General features: G+C 38.4%; 1 protein-coding gene across 1 annotated transcript; it reads right to left on the bottom strand.

Annotated features, from left to right (window-relative positions):
- LOC109727477 (ATP-dependent Clp protease proteolytic subunit-related protein 4, chloroplastic) lies at positions 1,665-18,199 on the bottom strand. Its single transcript, XM_020257618.1, has 7 exons — positions 17,812-18,199; positions 15,525-15,728; positions 12,623-12,678; positions 3,191-3,317; positions 2,910-2,987; positions 2,101-2,214; positions 1,665-2,008 (listed from the first exon to the last, which is right to left on the bottom strand). Exons 1-7 carry the CDS (start codon positions 18,091-18,093, stop codon positions 1,937-1,939), a joined length of 933 nt encoding a protein of 310 aa, XP_020113207.1. The 5' UTR covers positions 18,094-18,199; the 3' UTR covers positions 1,665-1,936.

Genomic DNA, 26,264 nt, shown 5'->3' with positions numbered 1-26,264 from the left:
CTTTCTACAAGAGCTTAGAATAGCTTTATAATACTCAGATGGCCCTACAACTTCGATGTGGAGTGCATGATTTTGAGTTCTCTCGATCGCTAGGTAAATGATATCGAATAATTATAAAATTTATTTTCTAGATAGTTCAAATACGCTAGATCAATTCTAACGGAGCCGATCGTTGATTCAAAAGTCCCATCATCGAAAACGGCTTAGGAATACGGAGACTTTCGTGCTTCTAATAGCATACAAGACCTACTATATATATATATATATATATATATATATATATATATATATAATAAATTTGAATAGGAAAGAAAAAACCTAATGGAGCTGGAGATCACCAACGACGAATTCGAATTGCTTTGTGTCTCGATGCCCGAATTTTCTGCTGATATCGCCGTATTTGATTTGCTTGTATTGGCTTCTTCGATGCAGCTCAACCCAAAAGCAAGACGAGCCGGTACTTGATTGGCATTATAGAAAGAAGGTGGAGGGCATTGAGAGCAGCGTCGAGCTCAGTGGATGGACTGGATTTGGGTTATGGGGTGGAGGGTGTGTAAGAGGAGTGCCACTTGAGAGAGAAAAAAAAGAGAATACAAGAAATGATTGGAGGAAAGGAGGGGGGCGGAGTAAGTAATAATTTGAAAAAAATTTAGAAGATATTTATACTTGGATTATAGGAAGAGAGAGAGGAAAAATTCTAGAATGTAACGGGTATATTAGTGACGTGGCGTAACAAACCAATCAAATTAATTCTTTTAAAAATATATGTCCCATCAATCCACCATGATTGTAAAAAAGTATTTTTATTGTACTTTTGTTTGAAAAAAAGGAATGTGGTTGGTTTGTTATTGATGACGTGGTGCAAATGTGACAGTGTAGAATTCCTCGAGAGAGAGAGAGAGAGAGAGAGAGAGAGAGAGAGAGAGAGAGAGAGAGAGGTAGCAGGTAAGTATAATAATTGAGAAGATGTAGATTGGAGAGAGAGAGAGAGATCACAAATAAAAAAACTTGCAACTTTTGTACTAAATATATGGACCCAAACCAAATCGAATTAATTCGGTTTGGTCTGATTTTGCAATTAATTTTTTAATTTTTATAAATTAATTTTATAATTTAAGATTCAAAATTAAATCATTATGAAATCACACACAAAAAATTTAATTATAAATATAGAATTTTAGAAAATGTGTTGTTATATAATCATGATTTTATTATTATAAATATAAAGTTTTGATAAATAGTTTAAATAAAAAGTATAAAAAAAATACTACTACGTCTCGAATCGAACAAATGTGTTCAAACCAAACCAAAATCAAAAACTAAATTTTAGTAAATTTCAACACGAAATCAAACGGAAAAACTAAGGAAGAGAAAGAAGGGATAGACGAATGAGAAAGAGGGCAAAGAAGAGGCTCCCACATATACCGTGGAAGCTCTCAATTCATATATTGTATGGATAGATCTTGCCCATAACCCAGCCACCCGACCAAAATCCATTTTTATAATTAAAAAAATTCCATGTTTTCTCCTTATTTTTTGTTCTTCATACCAAAAACCATTTCTTGTTTCGTTTCAGCTTAAAACTGTTCATATTGTTTCAATGGTGGTCAAATACTCACAATACCCATACACCGATCAACACGATTACCGTATACAAGTTTCCATAATCAAAATCAGGATCAGACCCATTTTAACCAGAGGGGGCAAAGGAACAAACATAGAACAGCAAAATGTGACAAATATTTGAATCAACCATTATCGAGCAATATGACAAATTCGAAAGCTAATAACTTATGCTCACTAAATTATAAGCACTTTACTTTCAAGAGCACGTAAGTGATGCGATTTGTGCTAATACATATTCACTGTGAAATAATCTGCGTACTGCATCACCTTACACCTACGAATAACATTCATTTTGTTCGTCTTCGGAAGTCTATATAAGTTGAGCTTTCTTGAGGTCAGAGACAACACTACGGTCTTCATGGCCTCTTTCATTGTACAAAACCTGGAGAAAAGGGCAAAAAAATAAAAGAACTTCAGCAAGAGTCATTGCTAACTTTGGGAAAGCATACCTATCTTTGTTTCGATATAATGTACCTTGTCGATGATACCATATTCAACAGCTTCACTCGGACTAAAATATTTAGGGCGCCGGATATCTTCCTCAATCTGCTCAGGTGGTTTACCTATATGCTTTGAATAAAGCTTGACCTGAAAGGGACAAAAGCTAAGTCGGTTTCCAAGATGAAGTGGAAATAATATATTAACATATCACCTTATTCCAGTAGTAACAAAAAGAAAGAAAAGCAGAAAAAATGGTCAAAGTCTATGAACTTCAGCGCAATTATAAATCACTGCCTCAACTTTGAAAGTGACAAAAAACCCATATATGGTTTTGTGACAAGAATCCAACTCCAAAGAGACTTAACGTAAATAAAAACGGACTGTTTACGTGTCTTTTTTTATCGATTTCAGTAGTTCAGGCAGCGATCTAAATATGTGCGGAAGTTCAGGCGGATCTGAAGCGTTTTTCCCGAGAAAATAATAAAGATATCGATCTTTGTAAAATAAATTGTTTGTTGTACACTGTTATGCATGTTCAGCTCGGGAAGTGCACCAAAATAGTTTGATTATTCAACAATAATGTCACCAGAAACTGCTCATCACTATCAACCCATTCTGAGCGTGGCAAGCAAATTATGCATCTGCAGTAGGAAGATGCCAATTCGGCGAGCATGTGAGTCGCGTAGCTTAAATACAGTGAATTTTGTATATGATTGCAGAGAGTATTGCACATTGCATTCACCATGTGTGCATGTGCGTGCTAATAGATACAGTGAAGGCGTTCCACAAGGGTGGATAAATTTTCAAGCACAGATTCAAAGTTCTATTGTAAAGAAGAGTACCAATTCTGTCTTCACATTCTTTATTTCTTTCCTTGCAAGGTCAACATCTGTTGCCTGACCTTGAAACCTCGCTATTGGCTGCAGATTGAAGAGATAAAACTTTTAAGTCACTTTACTGTAATGCCTAAAGAAAAGATTGAGAAACAGATCAACTAAATAAAGGAGGCAAGGCACACTAGACAAGATAACAGAAAAATTTTTTAAAAAAGGAATTACAATCTATATAACAAAGATATTAGAGTTCTAGAAAAAAAAAATAGATTGATTAATATAACAAAAACCTGTTTTATCATTATTGTCGACGATGGGAGTGCAGAACGGTTGCCTCTAGCACCAGCAGCCAAAAGCAAAGCAGCTTCTCCCCAAGCATTGCCAACACAAAGGGTGAAGATAGGCGGCTTCACGTATCTGCATAATGCCGGGAATTAAATAGATTAATATAAAATTCTCAGAGCCCATTGACTGCATAGAGTTTGAGCAGCAAATTAACTGCAAATTACTTTCAAGATGCATTTGGTTCGCGTTATAAAAGATTCCTAGGTATAAATAAATAGGGGAATCTCATTCCTAAGAACAAAATTATTGAGAAATGTAGTGTTCTTGCATTTGGCCCATGCAGTAATCTTATCTTAGATTATTAAGATTATGAAATTATTATATCTGATTTAATCATTAATACAGATAATAATACAAATAAGGCTAACTTACAGCTTTGGTTCTCAAACTATGAGGCGCGACACTTGGGTCCTACAACTTCATTTGTAGCAATTTCTGGCTCAAACTTTCTACATTATTGCTATCAAGTCCCACAACCCAATTTAGTTCAATAAATATTGATGTATCGCTGATGCGAAAGTGATGTAATATCTTAATCTTTTTGCATCATCAATTATAACAATTTGACAATGGATATAGTCTTGACATCCAATAAACAGGTTTAAGCCTCAAGTTAATACATTTGTCCAGCTCACACTAGATATAAAGGAAGTTCAAAGTTCAATGAATTTGTTCCAGAATTTTGATGGAAGAAGAAAATTCCTATTGCTAATCAAAATTTTAGGGATGGATCCTTTCTCCAAACCTTTTGTCTTCAAAGGAAGGGCATTCATCACCTGAGCCTTCACTACCAAATCTTCATTAACCTGTCAACTAACAGGTATGATACAATCTCATAGTGTGAAAACACAATGAGACACTCTGATTCTCACCTTAAACAAGTCCAACAATCTTAATCAGAGTAAGATAAGATTTAACAAATGAGAGCAATTAAATGAATTGGTTGACTAGGGTGACAGACCAATTGGCTAGGTTGAAACTATCGGGCTATCCATACTCCATACTGAAGAGACATCTAACTGCTCAACCAGACTACATCAGTTGACCACAAAAGCAGCCAGTTACCTGAGTGATCACCCTTGGTCTCGAGGATGTCCACCATAATTCCCAGGAGGTTCTCTGTACAACAAGTAAAACACTGATGATCCTCACAGGATATGTAGTCTTTAAATACGATCTTAGCGGCAAACTGCTATTGGAGAGGTGGATTATTAGGGCTTTAAAATATCAGTATATATAATCTTCTTGTGATGATTTTCTAATGATCCTCAAATGTAAATGTAAAGGTGTTAGTTTCTCGGACTAAAATAGAACCATACTGTCAATTGATTATTTAATGGAGATGGATTCTCCATCATCATCTTCTATCGGGTGTGAATGATGAATATTGGATCTTCCTAAGTGTCAAGTTTATCATCTTTGCTTTACACTCAATTATACTTCGCATCACCTTCAATTCTTATATAGGATAATGACGGGAATGAATAAATGATTAACTGGTTGTGAATCTTGGAACCTTGTAAGCAGACTTATCTCAAAAATCCAACACTATTGCAAGACATATATACCACTAACTAGAGGAGAAAACGGATCAGAAAGTATCCGACCGTATCTGTGCTCATATTCAATCTCATCCGCATCCGAATAGGAAACATCCTGATCCAGTCAGATACGGTCATACGGATGCCTATATAGTTTCAAATAGTGCAAAATTTCTTGGATATCCAAAATAAAAAAAGATACGGATCTAGATATATCCGAATTAATATATATATTATTAACATATTGTGAGAGACCAAATTAGATTAGGGTGCTGCGAATATGGTGGAGGGCTTGCTTTACATGTGTGGGGAGCAGAGTTCGATTCCCCACACTACCAGCGTATTTTTTAAATTTAAAAACAATTATTTAAGTTTAAATATATATCAAAATCTAAATATAGATTAAATTATAACTTCACTTTTAAATTTGAAATATAGATTCAAATATAAAATTTAAAATTTTTTAAATTTAAATTTTAATATAAGTTTGATATTTGAATTTGGATGTAGTTTTAAATTTTGACTCTGAACTTCAATTTGAATTGTGAATTCATATTTAAATTTAAGTTCAAATTGTCAGTCCAAATTTGGATTCAAAATTTAAATTTTAAATAAAAGTTTATTTTTTTAGTTTTAATTTGAACATGAATTAAATTGTGAATTCAATATATCATGTTGAATTCAAATTTGAAATAAAATTTAAATCAAAATTATATTTAAATTGTGAATCGAAATTTTATTTAAGGTTTGAATATAAACCATAAATACAAATTTAAATTTTATAATTTAGATTCGAATTTTTTGCTATGAGTGTGTAATTTAATTTATATTTTGAATCGTGAATTCTATTTTAAAGATTTTTCATGGGCAATTAATTTTTTCTTAACCAAACAATAATAAAGAGTTGGTTCTGATTCCGATTCTAATTATAACCAAACAAATTGTGAGATTTCATCATTCTCTTTTCCATCCGATCTAATCTAATTCCTATTCAAATTTTAATTTCCATTTCGAACAAAAAATTCCTTAAATTTTATTGATTAAGATATAGGAATATAAAGTTTGACCACGAGTGTAAAACTCTAATTGCATTGTGAATATTCATGCTAATTCTATTGCATATTTATACACACATATTAGTGTATATTGTTATCCCAGATTCTGAATAACATCTGGATACAAATCCGATTCATATCCAATCCGAAGAAATATCTTTTGTATTCGAATCCGTTTTTAGTGGATATGGTAATGAAAATTTAGCATCTGGCACATTTCTGGACCCGAAATTGTATCCCAAAAAAATATGGATGCGGATATGGTTTCGTCAAATATCCGACTATATCCAATCCGTTTTCACCGCTACCACTAACCCTCATGAAACTTTGTAGCACCTCCATACAAGGTTAATGTTAGAGACCATAGCATAAGAAAATCCAAGATCAGCCATAGCAATGTTGAACGTATTCATAAGTTGTCCCCATCAAATTCTACACATAGGTCAAAGGTTTCCATATTTGTTTGCCTGCAAACCAATAAAATTTGTCAATATGCTGGCAAAGAACTGTTGCATCTTTCACAACTTTGTAGGGACATTGCATGTACTGGCTAGATAATTGCCTCCATAATTTGATTCTCATGCAAGAAGTTGTCTCTCCTGCAACCTTGCTTTCTAGAGGAAGTACTGAGGCTTTTACTAATGTCTCATAGTGATGGCTTGTGAAGTTGTGATAATGGAAAGAAAAAAAGAGAACAGCATAGGAAATTTGAATATAAAGAGTTCATAACAAATATTTGGATGGGCTAATCTGGGCCAGATTCAGCAAGCATGTTTCCTCAATTTTTATTTTGCAGACCAATAAGGCAATAACAATTACAAGAACTCTTTGTGAGGTATGTCTGGCACCCTTTTTTATTGATCTGTTGAGCAGATGACAAGATTGATTGATCAATCTAGTAAAATCTACAGCTAGTCATAGTTAGCATAAGCATTCAATCTCTCTACTGTAGTTTCTCGAGTATCTGTTTGTTAGATGTTTTTAATGGTTTAGTTTGATCAGCTAATTGGTCCACTGATATCTACTATAGACTAGCTTTGCCTTGCAGTACTTTACCCTGGTCTGAGAACCAAGTATCTGATGAGTGAGCCATGTCATCCAAATTAAGTTATCAGATGTAATATCTCTAATAGATTTTTCGAAGGTTAGAACTGCAGCATAAACCTATCTATTTCGGGCCAAATTAAGATACATAGTGATTTAGCCTACTTAGGACTTCAGAGTAGGAAGTTTCTACATATGCTACTTTCTCAAGTTTCGGATTTCCGGATTCCAAGATGTTAGTGGTTTTGACTATTTTTGCCAAAATGAGTTTAGACTGAGTTTTAACAAAAAGTAGTGGAAAATCAGTTAAAAAGAAAACTTTATGGCCTTGTTTAGATGTGATATCCGCTCATAATTAATTTGGAATAAAGATTGTCGGGTGATTGAAAATTAAGAGTTTGATTTTTGCTCCTTGGAACGTCTTGACATCCAAAATTTGGTAGGAAAGTATATTTCACCTACGAGATGATTTATCTTATAATGAAAAAATGACTCCAAGGCTGTATAATAACCATCCTGGACATTTAATCACACTCCTCATCTACCGAAACAACATGCTTCCTGAGTTAATCGAATGTATACAAATAACATGTTCATGCATCCAAGCAAGAAACCTCAAGCCTTAAACCAGTTGATTTATGTTAGAAGAGGAGCAAAACTGTATGAAGTGGTTTGAAGGCTAAACCAACCAAAATAAAATTTACAAGTGATTCCGAGCCTCATTTAATCTTTGACACAAAAATTTTAGCTCTGTCACTTATTGAGTTATTGTACAGATGGTAAAGTTTAATTCACACATAACAGATGAATTGCCAATATTTATATCAACTATTTATACCAAATTTATATTCTTTTTTATCTTAACCGCACAAAATATGCTAATCTATACAAAAATCACTATATGATTAATAGCTTTTCGTAGCTATTTAACAACTTATTGACAATCTAAAATGATTGGGTATTAAGTTTTCTCTATGGTAATTTGTAAATAAGTTTCAGTTCAAAACAAGCATAACTATCCAAATTTGATGAAACCAACAAGTTTAGATGCTTTGTGCAATACCCTAAATTATCAAGAGAAGAAAGAAAAGAGGAGAAAGGAATAAGAGAAAAGGTAATTAAGCTTGAAAAAGAGCATGGACCCCTACCGCCCATGCCTTTCTATGCCGGCAATGTGCCAGCATGTGGCACGGCTGCGTGCAGCATGACCCCAAAAAAAGTGGTTGTGCCACCCGCATCGTAGCGTGCCGACCCTGTATCAAGTTGTATTGCTCCGTGCCACCCTCGTATCGCTCTATGCTGGTTCATTTTCAGCACAAGGTTGGAATAGGTCTATTTTAATATTTTATGGGGTCAAAGGAGGTCTTTGATAGTAGTTCCTATGGACCAAGCTCGCGTGACCTCAATCCACCCCAAACCTCTACAGGCCTGAGCTACAATACAGAATTTAGTCTAATGTGCAATTGTGTGGTAGTAGTTCCTGTAGACCAAGCTCAATGTCTATGGACTCATATGGCCACAGTGGTTATCATGCATATCCATAGATTTCATGTGGTGCCCCAACTTCCCAGGGGGGTCACCCATCCTAGGACTACTCCCGTCCTAGCACGCTTAACTCTCTTAACCTCTTGGGCCTAGCCATCATCTAAAATGCTTTAGTCAAGTTAAGAGTATTAGCCCTATTATATCATACATATAGGACTATCTAGGGTCTCACATTCTCCCCTTCTTTAAGCCCTGACGTCCTCGTCGGGCTCAGACTCACAAGTATTAGGCGATGTGAGACTCATCTCGCTAGTCTAAACCGACCTTATGGTGAGCTGCGCTCTACCCACAAAAGTCAACGGCATGAGAGTCTCGCTCCCCCCGCTATATAATCCTGACTCAGCCGAGACTCATCTCACACTTTTGACTGGTAATTGGCTTTGATATCAACTATGACGCCTCGACTTCCCAATCAGTCACCTATCTTAGGACTACTCCCGTCCTAACACGCTTAACTCTCTTTACCTCTTGGGCCTAGCCACTACCTAAAATGCTTAAGCCATAGCCCTATTATACCATATATATAGGACTACCTGGGGTCTCATATTTTATGCCCCCTTCGTCCTTCAACCATATCCATATAGTGTCAGTGCTGTTCCAGTGCCAGTGTCGGTCATTGCATTACGCATACATCACAATCCAATTTGCTATAATGAATATGTTTGCAATTATTACGAGATGTATTAGCACCAAATGAGCTTCCACTAGCATCAGCAATACTTGTATGGTCAAGGGATCAATCTAGTAACTGATGATGAAAATTGCCACTATGATCCACCTAGGCGCTCACTGCATTACTAGTAATGGAAGATAATAATTTAGACTTTAAAGTTATGATTTGGACACCTTGAGTTAACTGTAACATTATATATTATTAACTATTAGTCTTATATTAGCATTTATGTACTTTCATGAGTTATGCATGAATATTTCAACTTGGAGTGGATGAGAGATATAATTTGGATCAAGTTTATATGCATTACAAGCCTTAAAAAATTCTAAAAAGCTAACATTATCTAAAAATAAATAAATAAATAATCTGCTAAACTCGTGCCACAAGCATGCCACTAGCATAAGGGCTTATGCCGACATTGGCACCGGCAAAAGTGTCAGGTTTCGAAACCAGGGTGCCTGCGTGAAGAATTGGGGAAACATGGCTACAATTCTACAAAACTGTTGTGACAGTTCTGGTAGTTTCAAAACCATAGCTGGTTTTGAAACCCAAACGTTGGTTCCGAAACTAGCACAAAGGTGGGATTGCGTGGCTGAGTTGGGTAAAAAAATGAAAATGTTGGTTGCTTGGGGGTTAAAATGCAAATGTACAATCTTTGTTTATACCCCTAAAGAGCTGTAGTTAGCTCTTTTTCTCCCTTTCTCTCGTCCCTCAAGAGAGCTCCTCCTCCTCCCTTTCCCTCTCACTTCTCCTCAGTCTCCCTCATTTTTTCCTTCATTCTCAAGGCCCTTCCACGTAAGATTTGGAGAGCGTGGACAAAGGGATCTTCAGCTTTGGAGCACCATTGTTGGAAAGAGCTTCAAGTTTAAGTGAGTGGTTGTGTTATGTTGGTTTTTATTGGGAGATTTATGGAATTTTCAAGGATTTTCCATGCTTCTAACCCTTTGAGTGATCAAAAGGGAATTACAATGAGGTTTTGATTATTCTTTGTGCTAGTTAGGGGTTTTTGAGGTTTTCTTGCTTAAAACCTTAAGGAATGAGCTTCTACACCGATTAGTAGAAGCTTTTTGGTTGATTTTGGTAGAAATCCCAATTTGTAGGTTCCAACATGAAACCCTAAAAGTGAACCAAGGGTTTGGTAGACACATACTTCTTTTCACCTTGATGACAAGCCCCATGACAGCCTTGAACGAATTGGAGTTTATTCTGGTTAAATCGACGATGCGATTTTGCCAATTTGTGGAATTTGCAAGTGATACTGCCTAGGAGGTTTGGTTCTGGAACCAGGAATTTGATTCCAGAACCAGGCCAAGAAAGTAGTGTGTAGGTTTTTTGTGGAACCACGGGCTGGGTTCTGAAACCTGAGTTGGATTTCAGAGCTGGATGTTGTGTTCCGGAACCCGACACCCCGAAACTTCAAGAAATGGGCTTTCATGAGTTTTTTTTATTGGAAAATGCATCCTAAGATAATGTATGACTTATTTGTGCTCCTTTAGGTCCAAGTGAAATCCGAGGAATCGCAGAAGCGTTGTGATTACCAAAAAAGTTATCCTAAGGTGGGTGCTTCAATCTGAAGTGCGTTTAATCTGAAGTGCATTTAGTGAAACCACAATGCATGGTTTCATCTTCTTACCTCTCCTCAGTTTATTCACTATCTATAAGATCATGTGGTAGATTGGCATTGATAACCATGTTGAGTGAATGCATGTACTTCCATCGATTATATGATCATTATGGATATGTTAGTAGCATGACTGGTTGATCCATATTATATATTACTGTTATTGCTATTCCAGTATAGAAAGCACGCTAGCTAAAGTTGGGCATAGTCGCATAGACATGTTGACACATGGATTAATAGTAGTATTGGTTAGAGCGGCCATCTTGGTGCATTATGGATATGGTACTTGGTTCTTACTACTACTATTGTTGATCACGGTGCATGACTAGCCACTTGATGCTCGCTCCCCTAGCACCACACAGTTGTCTAATCAATATCGTGGTAGGTTGAGCTCTTCCAGAAGAGTGATTGCGATTCGGCCGTTAGGCCGCGATTTTGCTTTGAGCAGCAACAGCTGCGGTTCAGCTTTAGCATAGGTCCATGGGACCGCCCACAAATTGGTCATATCTATTTGGTATCTGGTACTTGATGCAGGGTGCATTGATTTGGACATAGATGTCCTGATGTTAGTCATACATGCTCGACTTATCTTATAGTATATCTTACTTTTACTATCATTCCCGTAGACCAGTCGGTGCAACTTGCTCTATACGGCCTATTGTACCCACTGGAAAACTTTGTTATAAATTTCTCTCTCTCTTATTTTACAGATACATCGGGCCAGGCAAAGCGAGGCGTCGACTGAGGATAGTGTGCTAGCTAGGTCCATGTAGTGGCACCTTTGGTTTCATGTTGGAAGCGAAATTGTAATCAAACTATGTATTCATTTTGGAATGTAACCAAAGTTGTTATAGTCACTAAATGCTTTTCATGGAAAAATGTGATCTTGGGTTTTTTTTCCTTTTATAAACCATGCGGAATTGCCAGGTGCTTTGTACTCCAACGTCGTGCACGTACTAAAGAAATTATGTCCGTGTAGCGGGTTTGCTCACACGCCCGGTTGGGCTTCCGCATTGGGACGTGGCACTTTGATTCATTATTCTCAAATATTGATATTTTTTCCATATTTTTCTAAGAACTTTCTAGCCATAACTTCCAAAACTAATCCAAAACTGTGTAAACTCAAATTCAAGAGCCAAAATTAAATTTCAAACCTTCGATCCTCCTTCCTACTCCACTGGAAACTAGCGATGCGCCTTGCCTCTTTACTTCTAAATACAAGATTTCTTCATCTTAGAGTTACAACTGCATTATCTTCTTATGCAAATCACTTCATTCCTCCTGGTTTAGTTCATATTTCAATATATCGATCTTCTCCTTTACCCATTCTTCCAAAATTTGAGTTATCTTCTTGACTTGATTAATTAACTATGCACAAATTAGACCAATAATCAACAGTAACCTTTTAACTTTCGCTTCATGTCCAACTGATGAGAAGACAACCTCCGGTTCTTCAAAAAAGCCACCATACAAAAGATTTTTAACACATTGTGTATAAGTAATATAGCTAACAAACTATGAATCCCCTACATCATGTATTATCAAGGAAAAATGTACAATATCATCGTGCTTTCTTATTATTGTAGCCGATTAAGTAACATACCGTTAAGGACATTAAACTATTTCCCTACAGCTTCAGATTAAGGATATTTCCCAATCTCACAATTCTATTCTGCATGGAGTTTTAAGGAACCTAATAAAAGCACTTTCTTAATTATTCACAACGTCCATTGAAGAGAAAGAAATATTGATTAACCTCCTAGAAATATTATCCTTCTATCCCAGTAGAGAAAAAATTAAAGAAATTCGTAAATGCAAGTGAATTAGATGCATGAACAAAAACAAAAAAAAAAAAAACTTCCAATACAGAGATCCCAACAAAAAGTTCAAAAAGATACCTCATAACATCATATATTGCAAACGCCTCTGTCTCGTAGCCCAATTTCTGACCACCCTAGAAATACAATGGAAAAAAAAGTGTTACATCAGAAACAAAGCAAACATGAATTCTAGGACAACAAAAGATAGAACAATAAAGCCAAGTAAATCATAACATACAAAGAGGGTGAAATATCAAAGAACACAAACACGATATAGAACATCGAAGGACGAAGTTCCACACAACTCTTGAATCCTTCAATCTTGTATCCACTTACAAATCAGAAATGCTACGCTCTACAAAGGGTTATAATGTATTATGAAAGGTGGTGCAACTAAAACCCCGAAGTCACCTACAAATTAAATAGTACTAGTGAAGGCCCGCGCTACGCTCCGGAAAATTTATATAAAAATTTAAATTTTAAATTTTAAATTTAATTTTTATTTTTTTGTACATGATCCGCAACTATACAAATAAAAAAAATTTAGAACAGAGGAGGAAAAGGGGAAAAAAAGGTAAAGAAAAAAATAATATCAAAAAAAAGGAAGAAAAGAGGGAGAAAAAGAAATATTTTAAAAAAATAAATAGTAAATTATATAATAAATTATTATATAATAATATATATATATAAATAAATAACTATATATAATAAATAAATATATATTTATAAATAAAATTATATATATATATATATAATTATATATAATAGATATATATATATATATATAATATATATATCTTCCCCGTCTCTCCTCTGCTCTCTCTCTCTTCTCTCTCTCTCTCTCTCTCCAGCCTCGCTCTCTCTCCTGTTTCTCTCTTTCCTTTCCTCTTTCTCCCGTTCGCCGCGAAGCGGCCACGCTCGCGCGGCCCCCGCGACCCCGCCCGCGCCTCGCGAGGGCGGCCCGCCCCGCGCGCGCCCCTGGGCTCGTATCCGCTCGCGCGTGCCACCCTCGCCACGCCGCCGCGCCCGCGCCAGCGCCCAGCGCCGAGCCTCCGTCTCCCGCCGTCGCCCGCCCGCGCCTCCGCCTCCCGCTGCCTTCGCCGGCGCCCCCGCCTCCCGTGCCTCGCGACGCCCTGGGAGAGGGGAAGAGAGAGAGAGAGAGGAGGAGGAAGGAAAAAAGGGGGAGGAGGCTGGGTGGGAGTGGGAGAGAGTCGGGGGGAGGGAGAGGTATAAAAGGGGGGGGGAGGATGACCGCTGCGCGCGCGGGGGTTCGGGTCTCGCCCGCACCTCCACGCGGCCCGCGCCGCGGCCGCCCACCGCTCGGCGCGGGATCCGCGCGCACGTGGGGAGGAGAGAGAGGGGGAAGAGAGAGCCGCTGAGGGGGAGGAGGTGGGGGAGAGAGAGGGGAGAGGGAGAGAGAAGGGGCGGCTGGGGGTGGAGAGAGGGGAAGAGAGTGAGAGAGAGAACCAGGGGGGGGGCCTGCCATGTGCGGGCGGCCCGCCCCCGCAGCAGCTGGAGAGGACTCTTGTCTGCTCTCTCTCCTCTCTCTCTCTGCTCACTCTCTCTCTCTCTCTCTCCCCCCCCTCTCTCCCTCTCTCTCTCTCTTCGCGCGTGCTGCGGGCGCGGGTCGCCTGCACGCAGCCCCCCCTCTCTCTCTCTTTCTCTTCCTTTCTCTCTTCACTCTTTCCTGGCCTCTCTCTCTCTCTCCCTCTGTTCTCTCTCTCTCTCCCCCTCTCTCTGTATGCTCTCTCTCCCTCCACCCTCTGTTCTCTCTCTCTTCCTCTCTCTCTCGCGCGCGAGGCCCCCGCAAAACACGGGGAGCTCGCCATACAAACTCTCGATTCCATATTTATATAGATTAGTCCTTCTATACATTTGTTAAATTGACTTAGAGCAAGATAAGAACACAAAAATGTTCTTCCAAGCATACCAACAAAATAGAAGATGGTAGCATTAAAATTTCAATGCATTTTTCATGTCAGCCATGCCTAGTTAGCTTGCCATATCTCATGCTAGCATTTTCTACTTCTCCTTGGGACAGTGAGTTTGGGTGGTTTTTCAGGGTATGCGTGTGCATTTTGTTTCTTTTCTCGTGAAATCCAATCCCCAAGTCTCTAATCTAGTCAGCCAAATTAGAAGCTCCATTGAGCAATCCCATCCTATATTAGGCTTCCCCTCCTACTTCATTCAAATAAGCATTCATACACAGAAAGTTTCGAAGCCATCTGGAAAGGCAATTGGGTTTCCATCATAGGCCATTCGACTTTTGACAACTAGTGAAGAAAAACCATTTGGAAAGGCAATTGGGTTCCATTATAGGCCATTTGACTTTTGACAACTAGTTATTTTCTTCACAACCAGACTATCACATGTCAATAGTCAACTTCTACTATCCATCATGGTTTATAAGAAAAACTGAGAGAATTGAAAAGAAGTTTCTCTCAGGCAGTATGTATAAATCAACAAAGGCTTTTGCCACTAAATCTCAAGGAATAAAATTCAGCAATATTACATATGTTACATATTGAAGAGCTTTAAAAAGAAACAGGAAAAAGTTTACAATTTGGGAATCATATTCAAATGACATATTGCATATCTGCTAACACAACAAGGGAAAAAAGCATATTTTCCTTGCTTCATTTTCATTACCATCTCCATTCTTACAAAACAGCAATTTTTTTTTTTTTTGCAATTGTAATGTCAAGGTAGAGGTCAAGATCCTCTAACCAGAAAACTCAGCTATTCCAGACTTCCATTTAAGAAACAAATATTCAAACTGTTATGTCAATGTAGAGCTGAGAATCCTTCTAAGCAAAAACTGCTAATAAAACAAGACACCTAAAATAATATTATTGTTACATTTCATCTCATACCAGTCAATGAAAAAAGCTTACATGAGCAATGCATAGTATAACGTGAAGAATACTTTGCAATTTCATTGTTAACAAAAAAAAAAAAAAAAAAGCATCGCGCAGCTGACCTTTGTTGTGCCAGTAGAGTTTATGTATAGAAAAATAGGCTTCTCAGCATCTTCATACTGAAGGTAAAGAAACTCAGCGAGCATCAACTCCGTCACAGAGGGTACAAGGGACATACCCAAGTACACAATTCTGTTTTTATAGAGGTAGGAAGCTAGATCTGGAGGCGGTTGCTCCCATGCACTTCCTCTCAAGAAGGGGATAACCTGTTGAAAGATGATTAAATGAAAGTGTCGGTCCAAAGTGTCAAGAGACTCCAAACAGCAGTTAAAATTCCACAGAAACTCTGAATCAACCATCAGTTTCTCTCGAAGTATTTTGATCCAGCAGTTTGTTTAACAGAATAAGACTAGTCTGATATTTGAAACGACGAGCTAAGAATTAGGCAATTAAGTGCCAACAAAGACGTGAAGATATTAGGACACTTTTATTTTCCTTTTAGCGCTCCAAAAAAGCAGATCAATGACTCACATCAGCAAGAGGAGATGCAAGCTAAAATCTAAACCATAAAAAACATCAAATGCTTCATTTGCGTGAATCCCAATCTTGAATTCTTCCATTTCTGCCTACCATCACAATAATTATCATGGAAACTTGTTGCTAATACATCACAAATTGATGGACCTGAGTTCCGACCATTCAGGTTACCACATGGTTAAATGAAAAGTTAATAAATCACCTCTCATTGTGCAACAACTAATCAATTTATTATTTAACATGATAAAATGATACAAATCATCTCTTATTACGCAGCAACTAACCACTTGATTATATATTTTTTCAGTTTTTAATCAAACTCACTATATAAACCTTCCAAACAATGTCAAATAGTATTCGAAACCAATGTAGCCCCTTGACATCTGATTAATATAACCTGGGCCACCATTTCACTCTGTTCATATATGCAACCCCATAAGCAAAGCAAATAAGAAATCCTCAACAAAGCATGGTGATTTTCAATTTTTAATCAGTGTGAGATTTATTAGCTTAAACTCTCAAGTAACATCCAGTTTTGCTCTCTGATCAACAATGCTTCACCCATTTACTGGAATATAAAGATGGCCTGAAAGAGGTGAATTTTGTACATGTGGTAGAAAGTAAATTCAAGCTCACCCCTTGTAGTAGATAACTTTCATTAATTCTAAAAGATTTATCCTACTTCAAGCTTTCCAACAGTTTTTGATATATTGATTCTTTTAAAGATAACCATCAAACATAGCAATCAAAAACTCCTTGGTGTTGCTTGAAGATTTTGACCAATCAAATTTGCCTAAAGAGTTCGCTAAGGCTCAAGCATTTTCAACAGAATGGCAACCTTATGGCAAAGACAATAGTTTGAAAAAAGAAAGACAAGCAGGAAAAAGAATGCGCATAGAAAAAATAGGTGCCAACTGCACGATGACCTGCCTAAGTGCAGGCTGGCCAAGAAAGTAGCAAATCCCTGATTCTAAATTATTTCATATGTAAAAGACGCCTTCAAAAAAACCATTAAAAACGAAATTGCTCGAAATAAATCTCGTCCAATTGTACTATAGCACTACGAGGTTTCTACTCCATCTAAATCAGTGATCAGACTTTGCCCTTCGTTCAACAAGTTTACGAAGAAAAAATAGAATTTTCCTTTATATCTAAATTTTTCATATCTAAGACACCGATTTGGCTTGTTCGTGAAGTCAACTAATACTTCTTGCTGGAATTAGAGGGTAGCGAAAACTTACAAACTAGATAGCCAACGTATCCAGTAACCAAAATCGGATCGGGTTGCTCGTTTTGCAAGAATTTTTGGTGGCAAAACTCCTAAACTAGAAAAGAAAATCAGAGGCTTCCCACACATTATCGTATGGCTCCAACCAACCAATTATCTTTGCTCCTAATTAACAAGCCCACGTATGAAAAAACCCACAGAACAAACCAACAAAGCAGAAACAACCTAGAAGCTAAGGGAAGAAAACAACTCTGGGTCAACTCAACATAAGAGGCCTTACAAATTCGCAAAACCACATGAAGTAAAGCCCTCTCTGGATACACGAGCATCTTGTTCAGTATATCTCTTTGATTTACTCAAGTCGCTTGTAGTCTTCGGCCTTCAAGTTTTTTTTTTTTTTCGAACAAAATAAATAGCTTAGCAAATCATGAACGTTTATGCATTTCACAGACGAAAATAATCAATCTCCTAGTCTCCAATCACCCACAACAACAGCAACAACAACAACAACAACAAAAAACTTGTAAAGGATAAGTTATTCTTTAGAAGAGGGGAATGGGGGCGGGGGAGGAGATAAGATTTACCATGGTGACGACACCGCGGCGAGGCGAAGACGACGGCCGAGTAACAACAGACGGAAGCGGCAACCTCCGGCCGCAGAAGTCGGCGTGGACTCTCCCGCGGCCGGCGAAAGGAGGGACGAGGCCGCCGGAGAGGGAAGACGGCCGGGATGAGGAGGAGGAGACGGAGGAGAGGGCGGAGGGACGGCTGACGGCTGCGGCCTTCGCTCTGGTTCTGCAGCTTCTTGAGGGAGGGTTTGGCGGAGGAGGGATGGAGAAGCGCGGGGAAGAGAGGGCGACCTCCATGGCAGGGCCGCCGGGGCGCACCTGGGGGAAAGAGGATGCGAGAGCTTAGGGCAGGGCCCGAAGGGAAAGGATAATTTGAAGAAGGTTTTGGAACAGGGACGAAACTTAAAATCGGCAAATTAACCATAGAAATAGTGTAACAAAGGGTGTGTAACAAATTTTCTTTCCTCATCAACTTTTATAATTACAAATATAATACTCAAAAAAATTAACCATAAAAATAGTGTTCAAATAACACATACGATCTATACATCTATTAAAAGTTGGGTTTTACTGTGGCCACGCGTCGCCTTGTCAGCTACCCCTCCTTCTCAGTTCTCTCCGATCCCTTCGCTTGCGCCGAGTGGGGTCACGTGCCGCCCGCCCCGCCTCTCTCCTCTAGGTAGGCTCAGATCTGCTGCCCTCCTCTCTCCGATTCGGGCCCCGCCCCCCCTGTCGGGTGTTTGTTGGGCCCTACCCTGACCTCCTCCTACGCCCAACGTACGCGCGTTCCATCGTTGCGCCAGAGTTGGCCGGAGTACGGGAGTGCCCGTGGTATCTCTTCTCTCTGCTCCCCATGTGCATCCCGACTCTTCTGTCCCTGCAACTTCTTCCTCGATTCCTCGGTTTCGTCCCCGACGCCGCCGAAAGTGGGTGGGGGATCTGCCCCTTTCTATCCTGTGCCATCGTCCTCCGTCCTCCTTCCTCTCTCAACCCGCGGTGTGCTCAGGAAATAGCTATAAATAGTGCTGCCACTATGCAGAGGGAAGCCAACTTGCTTGCTTGCCTCCATTCGAAAGGTTCGTTGTAGTTGTTTACTGGTAGAACCTCCTGTAATACTCTCTTTACTGTCTCTGTGACTTCAGCCCTGTCCTCGCATTGTTTTTTTCGGAGTATGCCCCGTGCGCGTTGTACTGCTGCCTCATCACTTTTGGTGAATGGGCAACAACCTGCTCGCCCTAAATTATGCTGTGCTTTTTATTGCTCCTATTTGCTTTGGGGTTCTGACTCCCAATGACCTTCTTCGGCCCTACTAATCTTTTTCTAAAAACCAAGTTTTGACAAAAAAATAGGCTTTATACTTATCATATAAAAAAAAGCCGAAAAAAAATTCTCAACACTTTTGATTAGCTGGGCGGTGTTCTACTCGGCCTAAATTATTGTGCTCTTTTTTACCGCTATTTACTAACAATAACTTATTTTGATAAACAAATTCCAAAAAAATATTTGCCCTTTAAGCGTTGTTCTACTTGCTCTAAATTATGGTGCTCTTATTTTCCCCTTGTTTACTTTGGTTCTTTGCTATGACTTCTTTGGGTCCCTCAGAAACTGAAATTTACCTGTTTGCCAGCAATAACTTATTTTCGAACCGCGGTTCCAACAAAAATGAAAAAAAAAAAAAATTGTCCTTTATACTTGTGACACATAAAAAGAAAGCTAAAAAAAATGCTGAGGTTCTTTGCTTGCTTGGACTTCTTTGGGTCCCTCCGAAACTGGAATTTACCTGTTTGAAAGTCCTTTATACTTGTAGAGATTCAAAATTAACCATGGAAATAGTGTTCATATAACACATAGGATAGAGATTAATATATATATATACTAGTGAAGGTACCCACGCGTTGCAGCGGGTAGATTCCGCAGAAATAAATAAATAAATAAAGCTATATAAAGAAATTTAGATATTAAACTCCACTCGATGCCTAAATTTTCATGGATAGTATAAAAAAGAATGAGTTATATCAGAATAGAGATATTTTAGTTATATTTTTAGTTTAGCAATCATGTATATAGTGTAGGAACTCAAGCGATGCGGCGGGTAAAAATTATAGTAAAATTTTACGGAATTCTTACTTCTTCTTGAAAAAGGAGTGATCGAGGGTAGGAGTGGGGGTCATATAGAAGTTCGAAACTGATGCAGATCCTTGAGTTCCAAGAAGTTGCCCAGAAATATTTTTTGTAAAACCTCTTTGACTACTTCCTAATGAAAAATATTTGGTGTTGAAAAATATCTTGTATTTGAAATTTCTAAATTACATAAAAAAATAAAAATAAAAATAATTAAAAGAAATCCAAAAAAATAGAGAAAAAGGGAAATGAAGTAAGCAAAGAACAATACCTTAAGGACGATCTGAAAAAAAGAAGAGCCTTAGCGTGCCCTCGACCTCAATAACGACATCCAATGGAATGGATCCCATGGCGAGGCCTTCGATCAGATAAACGGCACGGTCAAGAACCTTGTTCCCGTCGAGTCCGAGCAAAATATAAGACAGTGGCATCATCAAAAAGTAAAATTCAACAGATGTCATGACTCGAGTTTACTCCCACCCCCACTTGAGTTTACTCCCATCCCCAATTCAACTCAAGAATTAAATTTACTAGTGAAGGCCCGCGCTACGCGGTGGGGAATTTATGTAAATTTTAAAATATTTTAAATTATATAGTAAATAAAAGACATAAATAGTACATTAATTTATACAATCAACTATACTTCAAAAAAGAAATAAAAGTTGTTATGAGAGGTTCAATGTTTGTCTCAACAATCTTCATTAACATCACCTAAACTGCAAATTCAGTAATATAAGATTACCATTTGTAAAATATCAAATACTAAATTTTAATTTTAATAAAAAAAGTTAGAAAAGGAAAAAAAGAAGAAAAAAGATTGTTGGTCCCACAGAAAAAAGGGGAAAAAAAAACCGCACCACGCCCGCTCCTCCCGTTCGTAATCCATCGAAATAAAGAGATATTCAATTTAAAATTTAAATTTTAATTTAAAATCAAATTTTAAATTTTAAATTATTGTTTGTATTTTTTGTATTAATGCCCCACCCTAACCAAAAAAAAAAAAAAAGGTTTTGAAAAAAGAGGGGAAAAAAGAGGGAAAGAAAAGGTTAGAAAGCAAAAAAAAAACAAAAAAAGAGATACAGCCAAAAAATATAAAAAAACAAAGTAGAAAGAGAGAAAAAAAAAAGGAAAAATCTCGCTCCCTCCCGGCTCTCTCTCTCTCTCCCCCTTCTCTCTTCCCCTTTTTTCCTCTGCCCTCCTCCCCACTCTTCGTCTCTCTACCCATTTTTTTTCTCCTCCCTCTTACCCCACCCTCGAGCCCGCCCTGCGTCGTGCCTCCCAGCGCCCGCCGCCCCGCCGCGGCTGGAAGCCGCCCCGCACCCTCCGCTCCACCATCCGCCTCCCGTTGCCGTCCACCGCGCCAGTCGCGCGCGCCCGCTCGCGCCTGTGGTAGACGGGGGAGGGGGGAGATGAGAGAAAGCCCGAGGGCGAGCGAGAGAGAAAAAGAGGAGGAGAGAGGGGAAGGAAGAAGGAGGAGAGAGCCGGGGGGGGGGAGGGAGAGGTAAAGAGGGGAGGGGGAGGTTAAAGAGGGGGAGGCTGGGGAAGAGCACAGTCTCTCATCCCCCTCTCTCTCTCTCGGCGCCGGCGGGGATGCGGGTCGCCTGCAGACAGTGCAAGCCGCCCCACCCGGCTCTTCCTCGTCATCTCGTTTCTCCCCCTCTCTCCCTCTCTCCAACCTCCCAATGGACCCCCGCTTCTCTTTTCTCTCTCTCGTTCTTTCGCGCCGACGGGGCCGGTCGCCCGCACATGGCAGGCCCCCTGGCTCTCGCTTTCTTTCTCTCCCCCCCTCTCTCTCTCTCCCCACCCCCCTGGCTCTTTCTCTCTCCCAGAGCAAGCTACCCGTGCCCCCCGCCCACGCACGCGTGAGAGAGAGAGACACGGGCGGGGGTGGGGTGTGGCGGCTAGGGGTGGGGAGAGGGAGAGAGGGGGAAGAGATAGAGAGAGGGAGCTAGGGGGCCTTGCCATGTGCGCAGCGCGCGACCCGGGCCCGTGCGCCCGCCCTCGTGCCCCTGGCGCGCCCGCGCCCGCCGAGGAGAAAAGGCAGAGAGGGGGGGCGCTGAGGATGCGCCACATAGGCCACAGGAGAACTCAAGAGTTAATATATCTATAGATCATAACTCTACTCAATTTTTTACCATTTCCATTTCTTATCAAGTACAAATTAGTTTTAGCTGATTATTTCTTAAGTTTTTGCCCATACAAATTCATATTATCAGCACACAACTATCCCTCAATTTCCATTCACATTGCTAATAAATTAGCCTCAAAATCAAATTAATCTTAATCTATAAAATAACAACAATTCCGGTGCCTGGAACATCAACATAAGTCTACATAGTTCCCAGGCAATTCAAAAAAATACCATTCATACCATCGTCTAGCCTTGGAATCTAATTACACATATTTCCTTATAGAATCATTTGGAACATAAATATAATCTCTCACTTTTTTTATCTTTTATCTCGTTCGATTGAATCCATGTCTTAATTTGAGCTCGACACTGCTGCAGCTCCTTGATCTCTTTCTTCAAATCCGTCTCAAATTTCTCCTTCTGATTCGCATTCTCAGTGTTGTAAACCCTGAAACAGAAAAAAAAAATCATTAAGAAAATCTAGTAGAAAGATCATAAAACCTCCAAATTATGGTGATTTCATGAATAGTACCTTGTTCCAGATGCTATCGAAAACCTCGATGCTCTCTTGGACCTTCTTGAGGATGCGATCGATCTCGTCCTGTATTAACTCAAAATTTAAAAAACATATAGCCTAAGATTAATGAGAAGATTCCAAACAAAAATTAAAAAAAATGCACCTAAAATACAAATTATACTAAAACTAAAGTTACCAACAACTTTTTATTACAAACTTAAAGCCAAACCAGTAATTTACAAATAAAAGAGGGGTTAGCATGTATTAAGTCACCCATCGAAGCTACTAAATGTTACGGCCTATTTTTTTTTTTAAGCTTCCCAATTTTCCCATCTGATTTCGCCATTTTTAACCCAAATCCCCCAATTATCTCATTTTTTAAAAAATTTTCAAAAAATTATTTATAAAATGAGACCATGGTGGGCGATGGCGCGATTCGTACCCAGCCTCGTGGTCGCAGTCTCGTACACCAGGAGCTCGTCCTCAAATTCTCCTCCTCCGACTCCTCCAATGGCGGTTAGGGTTTCCAACTCGAAGAGATCCGAGCTCGCATGGCTCCCATTCGATCCTTTTCCTCCTCCTCAAACCCGCGGAGTAGCCCCTCCACCCGCCTCCTCGCTTCTGCTACCACCTGATCCCCGTCGTGCACCTGGCGATGTCCACAGGTACGCTGATTCTCGCTGGCGGAGAAATAGAGTGCTACGGGAGTAGATGAGGGGGCGCGAGAAATAGAGCGCGACTGGAGGAGATGAGGGGCCGCGAATGCGAACGGTTGGGGAATACTTGAGAAAAAGAGTGCGGGGTAGATGAGCGGACACGAACGCGAACTGTCGGGGAATACTTCAAAAAAGATGAGCGGACAAATTTACTATTAAAAAAATAAAAAAATTTAAAAATTTGAGGATTTGCCACATCAGCTATAGTATTGGGGATTAATATAGAGTTATAGATATATAGAATTAGGCTACTATACTATCTATAGTACTGGAGCTCCGGTATTATAGTCTTGTTTCGATCTTAGGGTGTTCAAATTAACGATCCACACCGTTAAATATGATATAGGGTATATGAAATTCTTAGGAATAAAATTTTAGTTTTTTTTTTTACATCGTTTACTTAGTAAATAAATTATGTCAAAAATGACGGTGAAAATTGAATAATGTTTAAAATTTGAGCAGCATAGGACTTTTAAATTCAAGATCAAGAATGTTAACCTTAATCTAGATAGTTTAAAGTATTTTCTATTAAAATTTGAAGAAATTTAGATTCTTCTACATCGTTAAACTCCAAACTCGTCATAGTAGCCATTAAAAATTGACAATTTTGAAATAGTTTGATCATAAAATAAACTATGTCGAAAAAATATAAAATTTTATTTCTAAACACTTTAAATACCCTAAATCAGTTTTAACGGTGTGGATCGTTGATTTGAACACCCTAAGATCGAAACAAGACTATAGTACCGGAGTCCCGATACTATAGATAGTATAGGAGACTAGCTCTCTCTCTCTCTCTCTCTCTCTCTCTCTCTATATATATATATATATATATAGAGTCCGACTACTATACTCTTATGAGTATGATCGCCCTCATCCTTATAACTTGTTTTCGATGTTAGAGCTTCCGAATCGACGATCCATACCGTTAAACATTATCTAGAGCATTTAAAACTTCTAGAAATCAAATTTCATAATTTTTCAACATCATTTACCTTACGATCAAAAGCTCACAAAATTGACAATTTTTAACAGCCGGTATGGGATACTTGCTAGTTTAACGGTGTAAAAGAATTGGAATAGGTTGAATTTTTGATAGAAAATTCTATTCACTATCTAGATAAAGATCAATAACTTCGATCTTAAATTGAAGGGTCCGATCATCCATTTTTAGAACGTCATTCGATTTTGACCGTTCATTTTATGCTCGTTTGATGGACTTTATTATGATTTCGAAAAATTACAAAATTTATTTTTTAGAAGTTTCAAATACTCTAGATCATATTTAACAGAGTGGATCGTCAATTCGGAAGCCCCATCATTGAAAACAACTTATGACTATCAGCTCCGTTAGACTTGATCTAGTATATTTGAAGTATCTAGAAAATAAATTTTGCGATTTTTCGATATTATTTACCTAGCGATTGAAAGGGTTCAAAATTAACGGCTGAAAATAAAAATCTCACAAAAAGTGATGATATAATACTAAAATTTTCGATCAGGGATATTGATCTTGCAGTAAATAGTATAAATAATTTTCTATCAAAATTTCATCTGATTTGAATACTTCTACACCGCTAAACTTGCAAATGATATACATCAACCATTAAAAATTATTGATTTTGAACCCTTCCGATCGCTAGGTAAATAATATCGAAAAATTATAAAACTTATTTTCTAGATACTTAAAATATGTTAGATCAAGTCTAACGGAGCCGATCGTCGATTCGAAAGCTCTACCATCAAAAACGGCTTAGGAGCACGGAGGCCTCCGTGCTCCTAATAGCACACAAGATCTACTATATATATATATATATAAAGCAAAAACTGCAAATCATTCATTACTTTTCAGAGAATTCTAATTTTTAGTTTTGTATAAAAACAAAAAAAATGGTGAGCCATTACCCGGCGTTTATATACAATAAATGATTCATCACTTTTATACGTAGTGAACGATTCACCACTTTTGTAAGTGGCAAATAACAGACATATCAAAATATATCTTGTACAACACTTTATAGTCAGCAATTAGTTATAGATTATTTTGGTCATTTAGGTTGTTCGAATTGTTCTTACCCGTATTTTCTTATCTTATTAGAGTTGATTAAATACACATTTATATTTTGCCATGTTCTCTGAAATAATCATATAGCAAAAATGTTTTCTTTTCTAATTCATCATATTTTTATATGGTATCAACGCAATCCTGAAGGATACACTACCACACATATTTTTCTTTTGTCACCGGTCACCTTTTTCCTCACTCCTCTTTTGAAGGGATGGCTCTTACTACTAGCAACATTGCATTAACCAGTAAGAGGGTCGATCTCACATTTGCATACTTCCTTAATTAGCACCTCCGACAACCCCGGCAACATGTTCGTCACTTATTTGCTCACAGGTGACAACTATCCCATATGGTCAAGAACAATGAAAAATGCTCTTCAAGCTAAGAACAAGCTTGGTTTCATAGAGGGGAGCATCAAGGAGCCACAAGGAACTGGAGAGAAGATGAACTTATGAAAGATCTAGTGGATCAAGATGACTTATGAGTATTTAACCCAAGAAATAAGGTTTCTAACCCTTTCGTATGTTAAAGAAAATTATACATACATGTGTTGAGTACTATGTAAATCTAAGATTATAGGTAAACTAAGGGTGGCATCTAACTTAGCGTAGAATCTAAAGTGTAAAGTTAATGGGATATGAACTCTAAACAAAACTAGAGCTAGAGAATTAGAAAATGTGTATAGAAGCATTGTGAATAACCCTAAAAGTCACGAGAGCTTAGGGTGTAATTGTGAGATATATCGTGACCTTCCAAAAATGTCAAAACCGGATATGCCGATCGCCCTCAACTCTTTATATTGCATTAGGAGATGCGGATTCACCCTTGACTCCCTATATAGTACTTGGAGATGCTATAACAATCCGGCTCACTGACAACAATGACTCGTTGGGCTCAAACCACCCACATATAAGC

The sequence above is a fragment of the Ananas comosus genome, linkage group 22 (genome assembly GCF_001540865.1).
Source record: "Ananas comosus cultivar F153 linkage group 22, ASM154086v1, whole genome shotgun sequence".
Lineage (NCBI taxonomy): Eukaryota > Viridiplantae > Streptophyta > Magnoliopsida > Poales > Bromeliaceae > Ananas > Ananas comosus.
The sequence above is the reverse complement of the archived record's forward strand: the minus strand, read 5'-3'. Positions and strand labels throughout refer to the sequence as shown.

What these genes read in the sequence shown, in the direction of transcription:
- LOC109727477 (XM_020257618.1), bottom strand. Translation starts at nt 18,093, where the DNA reads ATGGAGGTCGCCCTCTCTTCCCCGCGCTTCTCCATCCCTCCTCCGCCA. An exon ending in GCCGCGGTGTCGTCACCATG is followed by an intron (nt 15,729 to 17,811) that starts GTAAATCTTATC and finishes ATCTTTCAACAG; the next exon opens with GTTATCCCCTTCTTGAGAGG. An exon ending in CGACAATAATGATAAAACAG is followed by an intron (nt 2,988 to 3,190) that starts GTTTTTGTTATA and finishes TTCAATCTGCAG; the next exon opens with CCAATAGCGAGGTTTCAAGG.